Source organism: Siphateles boraxobius, unplaced genomic scaffold, assembly GCF_051911475.1.
Source record: "Siphateles boraxobius isolate OS27281-9 unplaced genomic scaffold, OSU_SipBor_1 61, whole genome shotgun sequence".
In the NCBI taxonomy this organism is placed as follows: Eukaryota; Metazoa; Chordata; class Actinopteri; order Cypriniformes; family Leuciscidae; genus Siphateles; species Siphateles boraxobius.
In genome coordinates, this window is record NW_027509188.1 from 8,978,638 (window position 1) to 8,992,414 (window position 13,777).

Sequence of the window (13,777 nt, forward strand, 5' to 3'; positions counted from 1 at the left end):
AGAAATACTGCCTGTATCCTTTGTTGCTGATGTCAAAGATCAGAATTCTGGTGAAAATTCATCCGTTTTTTGGTAGAAATGTCTTGGAAAAAAGAAAAGATAACAATAAACAGGTTCACTTACAGTGAAGTTCATGGTTTGTGATGACCACAATGTGTTTTGTGAATACATTGCCATCAACATTCACAAGACTTTTATCCAACAATAAAACAGAAAGTCTGTGCAGCCTATAGTATTAATCAATTATAGGGTTAGATTTTAAGGACATTTTAGCTTAAACAATCACAGATTGTAAATAGTCATTAAGTTTGTTTGTCATTGTCTGTAAATTGGACTTTTATTATTATTGGCAATTAAATTAGTATAGCCTATAACTGCCTGTTTGTTTATAATCAGAGGGACAAGTCTTCATGGTTGGACCAAATGTAACCTTAGATAAAATCCCTCGACTTGACACAACAAGTTCTTCTGTGGACATCGATCTCATTGGGATCGCCAAGAACAACAGTAAAGGTATGTGATATACATATAAAACTTGTAGAAAGAGATGTAATACCATCACCACTAAAACTCATTTACTTACTTTTTAAATGGTTATTGTTTTAACACTGTATTAAATTCATGCTTCTGTTTCTATCACACAGGATTTGCTGCTGTGGCTTTCATGAGTTATAACACAATGGAGAATCTACTTAAGCCCGATTTCTTCAACACACCAAATGGCACGGTTAAAACCATGATGTCCACTGTGATCTCAGCTACTCTTCCCAAAACCACGAACACTAAACTCACCAAACCAGTCAACTTCAGCCTCAAACACATCAGAGTGAGAGAATGAAATGTGTTTTTGTCCTACCTGAGATATGATGAACATCTGAAGACATCTAATATTCAGTATTGTAATATTTTCTGCATGTTCTTTCTTCTTTTTGCAGGAGCTTGACCCCAGCGGTTCTCTGTCCTGTGTGTACTGGAATATCAGCGAGTGGATTGTAGATGGTTGTTCTGTTTTAGAGACCAACAGCAGCTACACTGTGTGTTCCTGTATTCATCTGTCAACATTCGCTCTCATGCAAACCAGCCGCCCATCAGAGGTATGAAAGACAAGTTAAACCAGTGGATGGTCAACATTTATAGTGACCAATCAAGAACAGCACAGATATGGCACTCATGTACTCTGACATGTTTTCTCAGAGCGATCCAACGCTGGACCTGTTGACTTTGGTGTGTGTGATCGTGGGGCTGGTGTTCCTCAGTTCGGCCCTGTTGACCTTTGCCCTTTGTCGGTGGACTCGTATGTTTGATTGGATAGTTGGTCACTCTGGTTGTGTCAGGCTGGTTCCTGGAGGCTATGTCAGGGAACTGTGAGTTTTTTATATAATTTGTTTAGAAGGAGATAAAACAGCTCAGGCTTTTGTGACAATTATGCTATCTGATAAAAATACAATGTCACGCTCAAGATTAAAAGGTCAAACAGTCAAGACCTGAAATACTATTATAACACTGGCTCAGTTTGTGGTTCTTGGTTGCTCCTGGATTCTGGGTTTCTTCACGACTGGCAGTAAGGAGCTGGAGTTCTTCTTCAGTCACATACACACTGTAAAGTTTCAGGAGTGACAACCGCATTTAAATGCGGGATTGAGTCCTGTTAATTATCATTCAATGTGTGTACAGAACATATGACTCACTCTCGAAACAGTGTGAATTGACACTGTGGTAACCCTAGCAACGTTCTGGCGTCTTCATGTGTTTATTATCCACTATTCAGAATGAAGTAATATTACAATGACAAAAGATTATGTTCAGTCATTTTAACTGAAGCACAGTCGACGGAGGTGTCATGTTTTGTTTATGCTCAAGGCTGCTTCACAGAGCACGCTCTTGCAGTCTTGCCATGTCCACTTAACAGAAGTGTTTTTGGGCTTGTTTGAGCTCAAGTGGTGTTCACTGCAGAGTCAAATGACGTCCAGCTCCTCCTCTCTGGTCTAATGGGGTGGAGGGATAGAGTTGTGGGTGTGGTTGGATATTCTAGCTCCACCCATTATGCCCAAATTACATTTGCTCCTCCTCTCTGGACGTCTAGCAAGGGTAGCTAGGCGTAATCTCAACCCATTTGCTATGCAGAGAGCACCCTCTCTTTAAGCTTGGCTCATACAGCAATTGAGTTTATTAAAGTAAGCAGGTGCGGGTCGCAATATTTCTGTATTTTTAAGCATAAAAAAGCACACCTTAACATCCCTGGTAATAACACCAAATTTGGCACACACCAAATCAAAACCAAATATCTATAGGAAAAATATATTTTCAATCTTTTTTTCCATGACACCACAATTGTTTGATTAATATTTAATGAAACAGACAGCCTATATATTAAGACCTAATGTATCGCACGGATCTAATATAAATGTTACAAATCAGAGTTTACCAGTTAACCAGATGTTTTACTGTGATTCTGTGTGTATATCGGGATACCGCCTGTCTGAGGCGTCTTTATAAGCACGATTCAGATCTGTGTCAGCGTGAGTAAGATCGTTTTGTTTACATCAGCATGAGTTTGAAAATCACATTTCACTGGTTCAGACTCATATCATCGAGAATTCATTTTGAATATTCACAAATGGAATGTTGCACTTTAAAACGATACCAAACTTGTGCTGAGGGGAAGCACCAGTCGCTAGAGATGCGCGGTTGTAATAGCGGAATAATAATAGCCCATCCGCGCATCTCTACCAGTCGCTTAGAAAAACAGCACCTTTCATGGTCAAAGGAAAGGTACTCCTCTCAGAAAACATACAAATAAAGATACTTTTAGAAGTTTAATAGCTATTTGGAGTTTAGGGATCACTAGACAAGGACTAATTGAAGTCATTATGCAGAAAACCTCAAATTCGACCAAAATGCATATTTTTCACTTGTTTTGCCTGTAGCTCGTAAATAGCCTGTGCGCATTCTGACTCATTTTGCCAGCACGGGTCACATACGTATTTTTACATGTATCAAAGATGTATCTCTCGTCTGTAATCGCTCATATCTCTGGCCGTACATCAACAACTAGTTCAGTTTGGTTCCGTACACACTGCGTAGAATTTTTGTAAATGTGGTATTTAAAAAGATGGTCTGTTTTGTATTTCTGCCTTGAGGGTCAAACAATCCTTGGGGTTTTCCTCGTGGAACTCAAGCTGTGCCATCTCCAAACCAATCGGTCTTGTTAAACTTCACAACTTGCAAGCGTTCATTGTTTTAAAGCTGTGGAGTTCGTTGGTCAGCTCAGACTGGATAGCATCCAATTTATTTATGCTCCTGGATTGTTTATTTGAAATTTCAGTTTGAAATGATCAGTTTGAAGGAGTCTGTATTATTCGCTCTCAGTTCCCCTTCAGGGACTACCGCTGCGTGTAATCGCAGTGGGAACGCCCCCCAGCGTAACGCGTCTGAAGCATGAATGAAATCAGTCAATGGAGAAATGGAGCGTCACAGCAAGTGACGTCATTGACCAGGAAGCTATAAATATCCCCTGAATACACAAGCCGCCAGCTTCTGTCAATTCAGCAGCGCTCTGTGTGTGTGAACTGAAATCTCGATTGTGTTTTTCTGTTTTGTCCGGAGTTTATCACTATATATATATATATATATATATATATATATAAAAAAAACAAAGAATATGAGCGAGCAGTTTAAGAAGTGTGTTTCCCCCTGTACACGATACATCACGGGTGGGGATTCACACCAGCTATGTGTGGCTTGTTTGGGAGTTCAGCATGCCCAGTCGGCTCTCGAGGGAGTCGATTGTGAGCATTGCGAGCGTTTTCCTCTGAGAACTCTGCGCTCGCGGCGATCGCTCTTCGAGGAGAGCGGTATGCAGCGAGCTCCCCGAGGCTCGGGTCCCGCTTCTGTTGAGGCAGAGCGGCGGCGCTTATCTTGGGGCTCGCAGATGGATCTCACCGGCGACGTTGAGACGGGCCCCGCCCTATCTCAGCTTTCTCCGGCGGGATCCAGTGCCTCTTACCCGGCTCTGGAAGCACGCGCTGCGGCGGTTACTTCTGCCCGGGTGGAGGCACATGATGATGTTGATTTAAGATTGTCCAGTTCTGAGGAGCTGGATGTCGAAAGCTTTGCATATGAGGAAACTAGTTTGCCACATTATACTGCAAATGATGAAGGTTTGATGGATGTGTTATCTCGGGCTGTTGAAAAGCTCAGTATCGATTGGCCAGCTGATAGACAGCAGTCTAGAAATAAAAGTAAACTAGATGATAGATTTCTGTCTGCATCACCTCAACCTTCTCGCCGGTGCCTACCGTTCTTCCCAGACCTTCATGCTGAGGTTTCAAAGACCTGGGTTAGACCGGTTTCTAGCAGGATTTACACAAATCAGTCTAATGCTTATGGTTACATTTCTGATGCTAAATCTGCTGGTTATGTGATCTCTCGCCTGCTTCGTCGTCTTCACTTAAAGCACCGGCTCTTCCATCGAGACCACTAAGAAATACCTCTGTTCTGGTGGGAAAGGCTTACTTGGCGGCTGGGCAGGCGGCTGCTTGTCTACATACGATGGCTATTATGCAGGCTTATCAGGCCGACCTGCTAAAAGATGCGTGTGAGGGGGGGGGGAATTTCGGCTGATATGATTAGCGAACTCAGGCAGACTGCTGATCTCACTCTTCGTGCCACCAGAGAGACCGCAAAATCTATCGGTCGGTCTATGGCAGCCATGGTGGCCACAGAAAGGCATTTATGGTTGAGTCAGACCTCCATGAAAGAGAAAGACAAGACTCTCCTTTTAAATGCTCCCGTTTCGCCTGCGGGCCTCTTCGGTGACGCTCTTCATTCTGTCACGGAGAGGTTCCAGGAAGAGAAAAAACAGGCAGCTGCTTTTCATAAGTTCATCCCTCTTAAAGTGCGTGTCACTGGGGCTGCTGAGCGAGTGCAGTCCCAGCCGTTGAGTTCGTCCTCCAAAAGAGCACAGCAGAAGCGGAGTGTCGCGTCTCGTGCCCCCCCCCCGCAGAGAGACTGGAGGGACGAGGCGGGGCGCTCTCCGGCGCGGCCTTCCCGGGGCAGGACTGATCTGAGGACAGTCATTGTCGCTAGGAAGGCCGCGTCGAAAAAATCCTGACGGGCTGAAGGGGGCTGAGGGTGGTCCCCATCGGGAAAGACTTGAGTTCACCGCACAAAAACACGATGCCCTGTCTTTCTCGATGCCCTCAGGGGTCTGTTCTACTAACCCTGCCGATACAGGGCGTAGAGAGACTCGGCGAGCGGTTTCCCGAGGGACGCTCGCCCCCTCTGAGGAGGGTTGTGGAGTGCTTAGACCAGCTGTTTCCTGCCAGTATGTTACAGGGCGCTGCGTCTGTCACTCGGGATGTTCATCCAGAGGCCAGCCTCGAGAGGCTGGTTCCCTTATGTTTCTCAGTGGGTCCTGAATATCATAAAGAACGGGTACGCTATTCAGTTCAGAACACGTCCACCTCGGTTCAGAGGGGTTCTGCCTACTGTGGTGGGCCCCGAGCAGGCTCTGGTACTAGAACAGGAGGTAAAAACTCTGCTGCAGAAAGAGGCTATAGAACGGATTCCTCCACCCAGCAGGGTGTTAGGATATTACAGCCAGTACTTCATCGTTCCGAAAAAAGATGGAAGGCTGCGTCCCATTCTAGATCTGCGTCTCTTAAATCGCACTGTCGGGAAGCTCAAATTCAAAATGCTCACTCGCAAGCAGATTGTGTCACAAATCAGATCCGAGGACTGGTTTGTCACGATAGATCTAAAGGACGCCTACTTCCATGTTTCTATCCTCCCTCAACACAGGAAGTTCCTGAGGTTCGCTTTCGGGGGCGAAGCGTACCAATATCGGGTTCTTGCGTTTGGCCTAGCACTGTCACCCCGCACCCCGCACGAAGTGTATGGATGCAGCTATAGCTCCGCTCAGGCTGCAGGGCATCCGTATTCTGAACTATATAGACGATTGGTTAATTCTAGCCAGAGACTATTTATATAGAGACATGCCACTTACTCAATCCTCAATACAACTATATAGGGAAAACCCGTAACGCCAAAGATGGCGGTTGTATGAACATGTCCCGCCCCTCCCACTGGAAAGCCAATCGTCTGCCTTTAACAGTCAAGCCGTGAAACATTTAAGCCTATCGTCTGGTTCCACTGACGCATGCGCACAGTTGAGGTTTGCGACAGTGGAAAATACGTTACTGTTTGAAAAGGCGGCAGATTTGATATGCAGTGTATGTGTGCGTTGTGTAAATATCAGACATCCCAAGTGTCTACCGCATATTTATAGCGGCTCCCTGATGCTCGCAAATTAGTTCAAATCTCCCAGAATCTAGAGCGAGCGAGCGAGAGCTCACACATACTGTGCTTCAAACCGTGCAGCGCGCGCACGTCAGAGAGGGAGAGAACCCTTGCGCATGCGTAGTAAAGTATAACCTGTGGGGAAAAAGGCGTTTTAAACCTTATTTTGGGGCAAAGTCATCAAACTTTTTCAGCGATTTTTATCATATTTTACTGCTGTTTCTATACATGCAGTTTTTATGTCCCGGTGACCAGTGAATGTGCAGTTCTGACTCTCTGCCCATTCATTTAGATAGGAGCCTGGTCTTGTTAGTCCGAAATAGCTGCCCGGAGGCGTTGCCAAGATGGCGGCCGAGTGGCATGACTTGCCTAAAAGGACTTTTTTCTAGCTCAGTCGGAACAGCAGGCAGTTCGGCATCGAGATGCTGTTCTTGCTCACATCAAGAGATCGGGGTTGAGGCTCAACGCCAAGAAGAGTGTTCTTTTTCCACTACAGAGAACCACCTTTCTCGGTGTAGTATGGGATTCGACGACGATGCAGGCACGATTGTCACATGCTCGTGTTGCTTCAATTCTCGCCGCAGTATATCAGGTCAAGCTAGGCCACTCATCCACCGTAAAACAGTTCCAGAGACTGTTAGGTCTCATGGCGGCTGCGTCCAACGTGATACCCTTTGGCCTCCTGCACATGAGACCATTACAGTGGTGGCTCAGAACCAAGGGTTTCTCCCCGAGGGGAGATCCTTTTCGCATGATCATGAGTTCGCGACGGTGTCATCGCACCCTGGTTATGTGGAAAGATCCTTGCTTTCTGTCCCAAGGACCTGTGATGGGAGCTCCTTGTCGTCGCGTTTTGCTAACGACAGATGCCTCTCTCACGGGTTGGGGAGCGATCATGAGTGGTCGCCCAGCTCGGGGTCTGTGGAAGGACCATCACCGTCTATGGCACATAAATTGTCTAGCGATGTTGGCAGTATTTCAGGCTCTGAAACACTTCCTCTCAGACCTAAGGGGCCACCATGTCCTTGTCCGAACAGACAACACGTCGGTGGTCTCTTATATCAACCATCAGGGGGGTCTGCGTTCTCGCCCGCTTTACAAACTGGCACGTCAGATCCTTCTGTGGTCCCAGGGGAAAATTCTTTCTCTGAGAGCTATTTATCTCCCGGGGTATTTAAATCAGGGGGCAGACATCCTGTCGAGGCAGGGGCCGAGGCCCGGGGAATGGAGTCTTCACCCCGAGGTACATCCATGGCCGAGGTCACGCTTGTACGCTTTTCCCCCGATCGCTCTGCTCCCGGGAGTTCTGGAGAGGGTTCGCCGGGACGGTTTCAGTCTTCTGCTAATAGCCCCGTTCTGGCCGGCCCGAGTATGGTTTGCGGACCTAGTGTCTCTCCTCGACGGCTCTCCCCTGGAGATACCGATCAGGAGAGATCTACTCTCTCAGGCGAGTGGGTCGATCCTTCACCCCCGCCAAGAACTATGGAGGCTGTGGGCTTGGCCTCTGAGGGGGCCCAGCTCATAGACTCTGGTCTCTCGACTGAGGTCGTTGAGACCATCCTCCAATCCAGAGCTCCCGCCACGAGGAAGTTATATGCCGTGAGGTGGAAACTTTTCACCTCTTGGTGCAGAGAGCGCCAGCAGGACCCAGTTAACTGCCCAGTTGGTACAGTGGTGGATTTCCTGCAGGACCGTCTCTCCACAGGGTTATCCCACTCCACACTGAAGGTGTACGTGGCGGCCTTAGCTGCTTACCACGCCCCTTCAAGCGGAGGTTCTCTCGGGAGACACCCACTTATATCTCGCTATCTTCGTGGCGCCCTGAGGCTGAGGCCTGCAGTTCGCACGAGGGTACCATCTTGGGATCTGGCCATTGTCTTAGAGGGTCTCTCCCTAGCTCCTTTCGAGCACATCGAGGAAGTTTCGGAAAAGTTCCTTACACTTAAGACTATCCTTCTTCTCGCTATCTCGTCTCTAAAAAGAATTGGAGATATTCAAGCACTCTCGGTGGCTCCCTCGTGCCTGGAATTTGCTCCTGGTTTGGTTAAGGCTTTTCTCTGTCCTAGACCAGGGTATGTTCCTAAGGTGCCAACCACTTCCGTTAGACCTATAGTACTGCAGGCCTTCTGTCCTCCGCCTTTTTTGACGTCAGTCCAGGAGAAATTGAATTTGCTGTGTCCCGTTAGGGTTTTAGATGCTTATGTCCACAGAGCTGCCCTGTGGAGGAAATCGGAACAGTTGTTTGTCTGTTTTGGGTCACCTAAGAAGGGGTGTCCTGCATCTAAGCAAAGGATGAGCAAGTGGGTGGTCGAGGCCATCTCACTCGCTTACGTTTCGGCCGGTCAGCCTTCACCTTTGGCTGTAAGGGCCCATTCTACCAGGAGTATGGCTGCCTCTACAGCTCTTCTTTCAGGGGCTTCTCTTCAGGACGTTTGTGATGCGGCAGGCTGGTCCTCACCGCACACTTTCGTCAGGTTTTATTCTCTCGATTTTAGCTCCACTCCTGGGGCTCAGGTTCTCTCTTCGGCTTGTGTCTCCTAGTCACACACGACGGGGACCTGTTCGTATGGGGATGTGGGTATTGCGTTCTCACTGCGATTACACGCAGCGGTAGTCCCTGAAGGGGAACGTCCCGGGTTACGTATGTAACCCTAGTTCCCCGAAGGGACGGACGCTGCGTGTCCTGCCATACTCCCGGCATCCCCTTGGGTCGCTTGCTTCAGTAACATTAGAAGCTGGCGGCTTGTGTATTCAGGGGATATTTATAGCTTCCTGGTCAATGACGTCACTTGCTGTGACGCTCCATTTCTCCATTGACTGATTTCATTCATGCTTCAGACGCGTTACGCTGGGGGGCGTAACCCGGGACGTTACTACATGTTGAAATAATTAATTAAGTGCTTCAAAATTCATGCTGTTAATGAAATCCTTTGCAGTTAGCATACTTTACAAATAAAAACAACACTACAACACAACATAAATGCATAAACAGTACAATGTGATTCACGTATGTGCACATACGTTACAAAGCATAAATCTTTGTGTTTCAAGAATGTGCACTTTTCCATTTGTAATACATATGCTGATGTGTCTTGGACGCCCATCAAGCTGATGTTCACTACTGTAATGAATGTGAATGCAATTTTTTATAAGCAGGGGAAATTCCCAACTTTAAACAAATAACATTTACATGCTTAGGATGTTTGCATTGTAAGAATATACAGTTAGATTTTCTAAGTAAAATCGTATATTTCCTATTAATTCAATAGAACACGTGAGCATACTGGGGAATACCAATGTTACGACGTGGTGGCTTCACTGATTTCATGAGAAATCCAGTTCTCTGTATAGATCAGTGGTTCAGACATCACTGATTTTACCACCATATTCGATGAGAAGTCTGGATATGGAAGACTACTGTAGTTTTTTTGTTTTTTTAACATTCTATCACAGGAAAGAAATGGAAAAGAGCCCAAACTATTCAAACAACATCTGTCAAAAATTCAAACAAACACAGAATGTTTTTGATCTTCTGTTTGTCTTTCTGTCTGACTGCATAACAGTAGTCATCTTCAACTCTAAGCTTCTAAAACTACTTTAAACTTTTAGGCCTGTCTTTATCAAGGTAAAATCAAAGTTTACATTTTTTTTCTATGTTATCCTCATTAATGATTTTAGCAATTTTTAAAATCCTGATCCATAGGAAAATAATTTCACTGTCTCCAGAGGCAGTGTATGGAAGAAAAAAAAAGCATCAGTATTTATCAGCATTTACTGAAAATGCAAATATAGTCTTTTAAAACACTTTTCTTACCTGTTTATTGTAAATAAATTCTATTGTGCTTCATGAGTTTCAGAGGTTAAATTGATTTCATGAAGTCACTCATCTCCTCTCGTCTCATTCTTGTCCAGGTCCGGCAGCAGTACAGGAAATGCTTCAGATGTCTCAAACCCAACAACATCAAAAGTGCCCCAAGAAAAACACGGCAACATCACGTTAAACCTTGAACGAGTGAACCAAAATATCTACACAAATGCATAAAGGATGGTCAAAATTTGAAATTAATGGTTTTCTTTAAAAAAAAAAAAAAAAGAAGGGTGACAAATAAATAATCAAGCATGAATATGTGTAGTATAAATGCAAACTGAATGTTCTACATCCGCTGACATTTTAGCATTATCTTGTGAGCTATAGAGTGCGTTGTGTGGTTAACCATTCACAAATCTTCTCCCATATGGATAGTAAAGTGTTTAGTGGATGTGAACTTCAAAATCTTGACCAAAGCTGTAGGTCATCCAGGTACTTTTGTTTTTTGTCTAATGTTATATGAATACTGTGATTTCAGACATATTAATAATTTCACATACTTCTTTTCACGTACTATTGTAGTGAGATACTGTATGTGTATTCAGACACAGGGTTGGTGTCTGAGGCTAATTCTGGGCAAAAAAGTCACCACAGGTTTTTAAGTAATCCATAAAATTTAAAGACAATAAATATTATTATTGTTATAATTGGGTCAGTTTGACCCCCTATATGCATTCTAGGGTTCAGGAAATAAAAAGTACCATTATTATACAGATGATTTTATACAACAGAATCAATGTTTTTGGATAGTACAATGTCATATGGTTAATTCACCCTACACCAACTACTATGACCCAGCATTCAGTGATTCAGCATGTTCAATTGTGTGTCTGTTGTCATCTGTTGGTTCAGTGTGAATTGGCCTACAGTCTCAGCTTCTTCCTGCAAATAAAACATTCAAGTTTCTTAATATAACAGCTGTTAATACTAGTGATGTAAATTAAATAACTCTAAGCACTTAAGATTTTTGCTTGCAAAATACAAAAACAAAAAAGTACTTCATGCCCACATGGTAAATTGAAATATTAAATGACTTTACATTGTATAGTCTTAAATTGCATGCATCAGCTCAAATAATTAATGAAACTGTTAAACTTCAATTATATTTAACTGTTATATTTTTTGTCAAGCTCAGAAAGCCTTCATTAGATGATAATTCCTCTCTGAAAACATGTTATACGAGTGTCTTATTTTATTGCTGTTAATACTATTGATGTAAAGCTCATACACTATTTTATTCAATCTTTTTTTTAAACACTTTTCTTTTGATTTTCTTGATGGAGGGTGAAAGGCATATTTTGACAAATTCCTCTTAATAGTCAAACTTAAATATTTGTAAATAAAAATAAAAGCCTAAAAACTATTTCATGTGTGCATGGTGAAGGGTTATAAATGAATTTAAATTGTATGGAATCATAGTTGTCAAGTTATGAACTTGTTAATCTTGCTCAATTATATTTTGTTTGTCGAGCTCAGAAAGCTGTTTCTTCTGTAAGGACCCATTCTACAGTATATTGCTTTAAATATTCATATGCCTCATACAACATTTTTAATTTTTGTTACAAAATATCTTAATAAAAAAAAAAAAAAAAAAAACTTTGTTTTAAACATTTTTTTTCAGGTTCCACAAAAGAACAAAGCTCCAGTGCCTCGATTTGAGAGGAATACCCTAGAAATATGAAATACTAAATCAAGCAATCTTCCACAGGATTTCTGTGTTTAAAAAGCAACATTAATAACTAGCTTGGTTTTTTTCTCTCTCTTCTTCTACTTTTCTTTTTGCAACAGAAGTCAATAATCAGTGTTTGAGGGATAGATGAGACTTGAAATGTCCATCTTATTGAGGAAGTTAAGAAGGGAATGTTGGGATTAGTTATTGATTGTTATTATATTTTATTGTATAATTAATATATTGAATTGAATAATACATAAAGAATGTCCTCTTTTCATATATTTAAAATATGTGACAATATATTTACTTTTATTCACTTTTATAATTAGTTGAGTTTACTTAGAAACCTTGTGGAAACAGATTGCCTTTAGTTTTAAGCTGTTAGTACGAAGACATAAAAAAGAGTGTTGGGACAGCATTAGACTCTGCATTTATTTGACTTTATTAAACTGCAAATATTTACCCAAAAATCATCAACTAAACAAAGAAACTAATAGACATTAATGCAATACAGTTACTGCCTTTAAATAAAGCAACATGCAGTAGCATATTTCAATGTTTCTTGTTCTTCTCCTGGTCTGAAGCACAGGCTCTACTCTTCAGCACAATGCTGACCTACAAAAGGCAGACCTCTGCAGGATGTTTTCAAAATCTTCTTGAGCAGATTTTAAATTACAGCTCAAGTGCTTCCTTTGGATGTAAGTCTTTAAAAAAAAATTATATAATTGTGACCTAATGAATATGGCTGTTAGAAATGTTGACCAAACTGACTACGCCACCACCACTTTTCCGGAATAGGGGACCTTAACGGGTTTTTTTTTTAAACACAGGCAGTTTAAATAAATTAGCTAGAAGCCAGAGTACAAAAAGTTGACACTTTCTTAAAATGACAGGTACAATCCTTCTGTTACAGAACTGAAACCATGACAATAGACAATAATGTTCTGCTGATGACGTATGTGCGTTATATGTCAGAGAGATGTGGCCAAGGACGTTTTGTTTGCCAAATATCTGTCCACGGACACACGAGGCGACACGATCTTCAGGGCACTGAGTGACTACCCAGCCCGATCTCACGGCTATTCGTACGAATTTTACGAGGTGGCTAATTCGTACGAATTCATACGACCTCAGTCATTTGCTAAATCGTACATATTTTACAAGTTGGCCAATTTGTATGAATTTGTACGAATGACCTACCCCTGACCCCGCCCCTAAAACTACCCATCACGTGGGTTTAGACAAATCGTACAAATTCGTACGAGTGAGGTCGTACGAATTCATACGAATTAGCCACTTTTTAATCACTCGTACAAAGTCGTACGAATTGGTCGTGAGATAGCGTTGGACTACCTGGTGGAGAACTGTATTCCGATCACCAACATCCTCGCCTGTGCCACAGATGGAGCTCCCGCTATGGTTGGCAGGTACCGTGGCTTCACAACTTTGTTAAAGGAGCGTGTGCCGCAGGTGTTAACAGTGCATTGCATGTTGCACCGTCACAATTTAGTGGCCAAAAATATAAGTCCTTCTCTCCACCAGTCTCTGAACATCGCTGTCAGGCCCATAAACAAAATTAAGGCCCATGCTCTGAACGACCGGATCTTCAGGCAGCTGTGCGGGGAGAACGATGAAGCGTTTCAGCGCTTGCTGCTCCACACCGAGGTATGCTGGCTATCCAAGGGCAACTGTCTGGCTAGGCTGTGTGAGTTGTTCACAAGTGTCCTGGAGTTTCTTGCTGGTGCCGACGCAGCTCTAAGGGACCCGCTGTGGTCCTGTCACAGTGGCATCTTTTACCTGGCAGATTTCTTCGGGAAGATGAATGAAGTGTCACTCAAGCTCCAGGGAGATGCCGTGACACTGGTCCATTCAAAGGCCACCATCTGCAGTTTCCTCGCCAAGCTGGAGCTGTACAAACAAAATTTGAGCAGGCGTCA

The 13,777-nt window shown here is 43.4% G+C and overlaps 1 protein-coding gene across 3 annotated transcripts in view; it reads left to right on the plus strand.

The window, feature by feature from the left end:
- Positions 1-11,764, plus strand: part of LOC143718279 (uncharacterized) — a 30,076-nt gene extending 18,312 nt beyond the window's left edge. For all 3 annotated transcript variants that reach the window (XM_077209305.1, XM_077209304.1, XM_077209306.1), the window contains 5 exons: positions 397-513; positions 645-826; positions 936-1,094; positions 1,195-1,364; positions 10,213-11,764. In XM_077209305.1, the coding sequence (XP_077065420.1) occupies positions 397-513; positions 645-826; positions 936-1,094; positions 1,195-1,364; positions 10,213-10,342 (758 nt within the window). In that variant the 3' untranslated portion in view covers positions 10,343-11,764. The remainder of the gene's footprint in view (positions 1-396; positions 514-644; positions 827-935; positions 1,095-1,194; positions 1,365-10,212) is intronic.
- Positions 11,765-13,777: the final 2,013 nt, after the last annotated feature.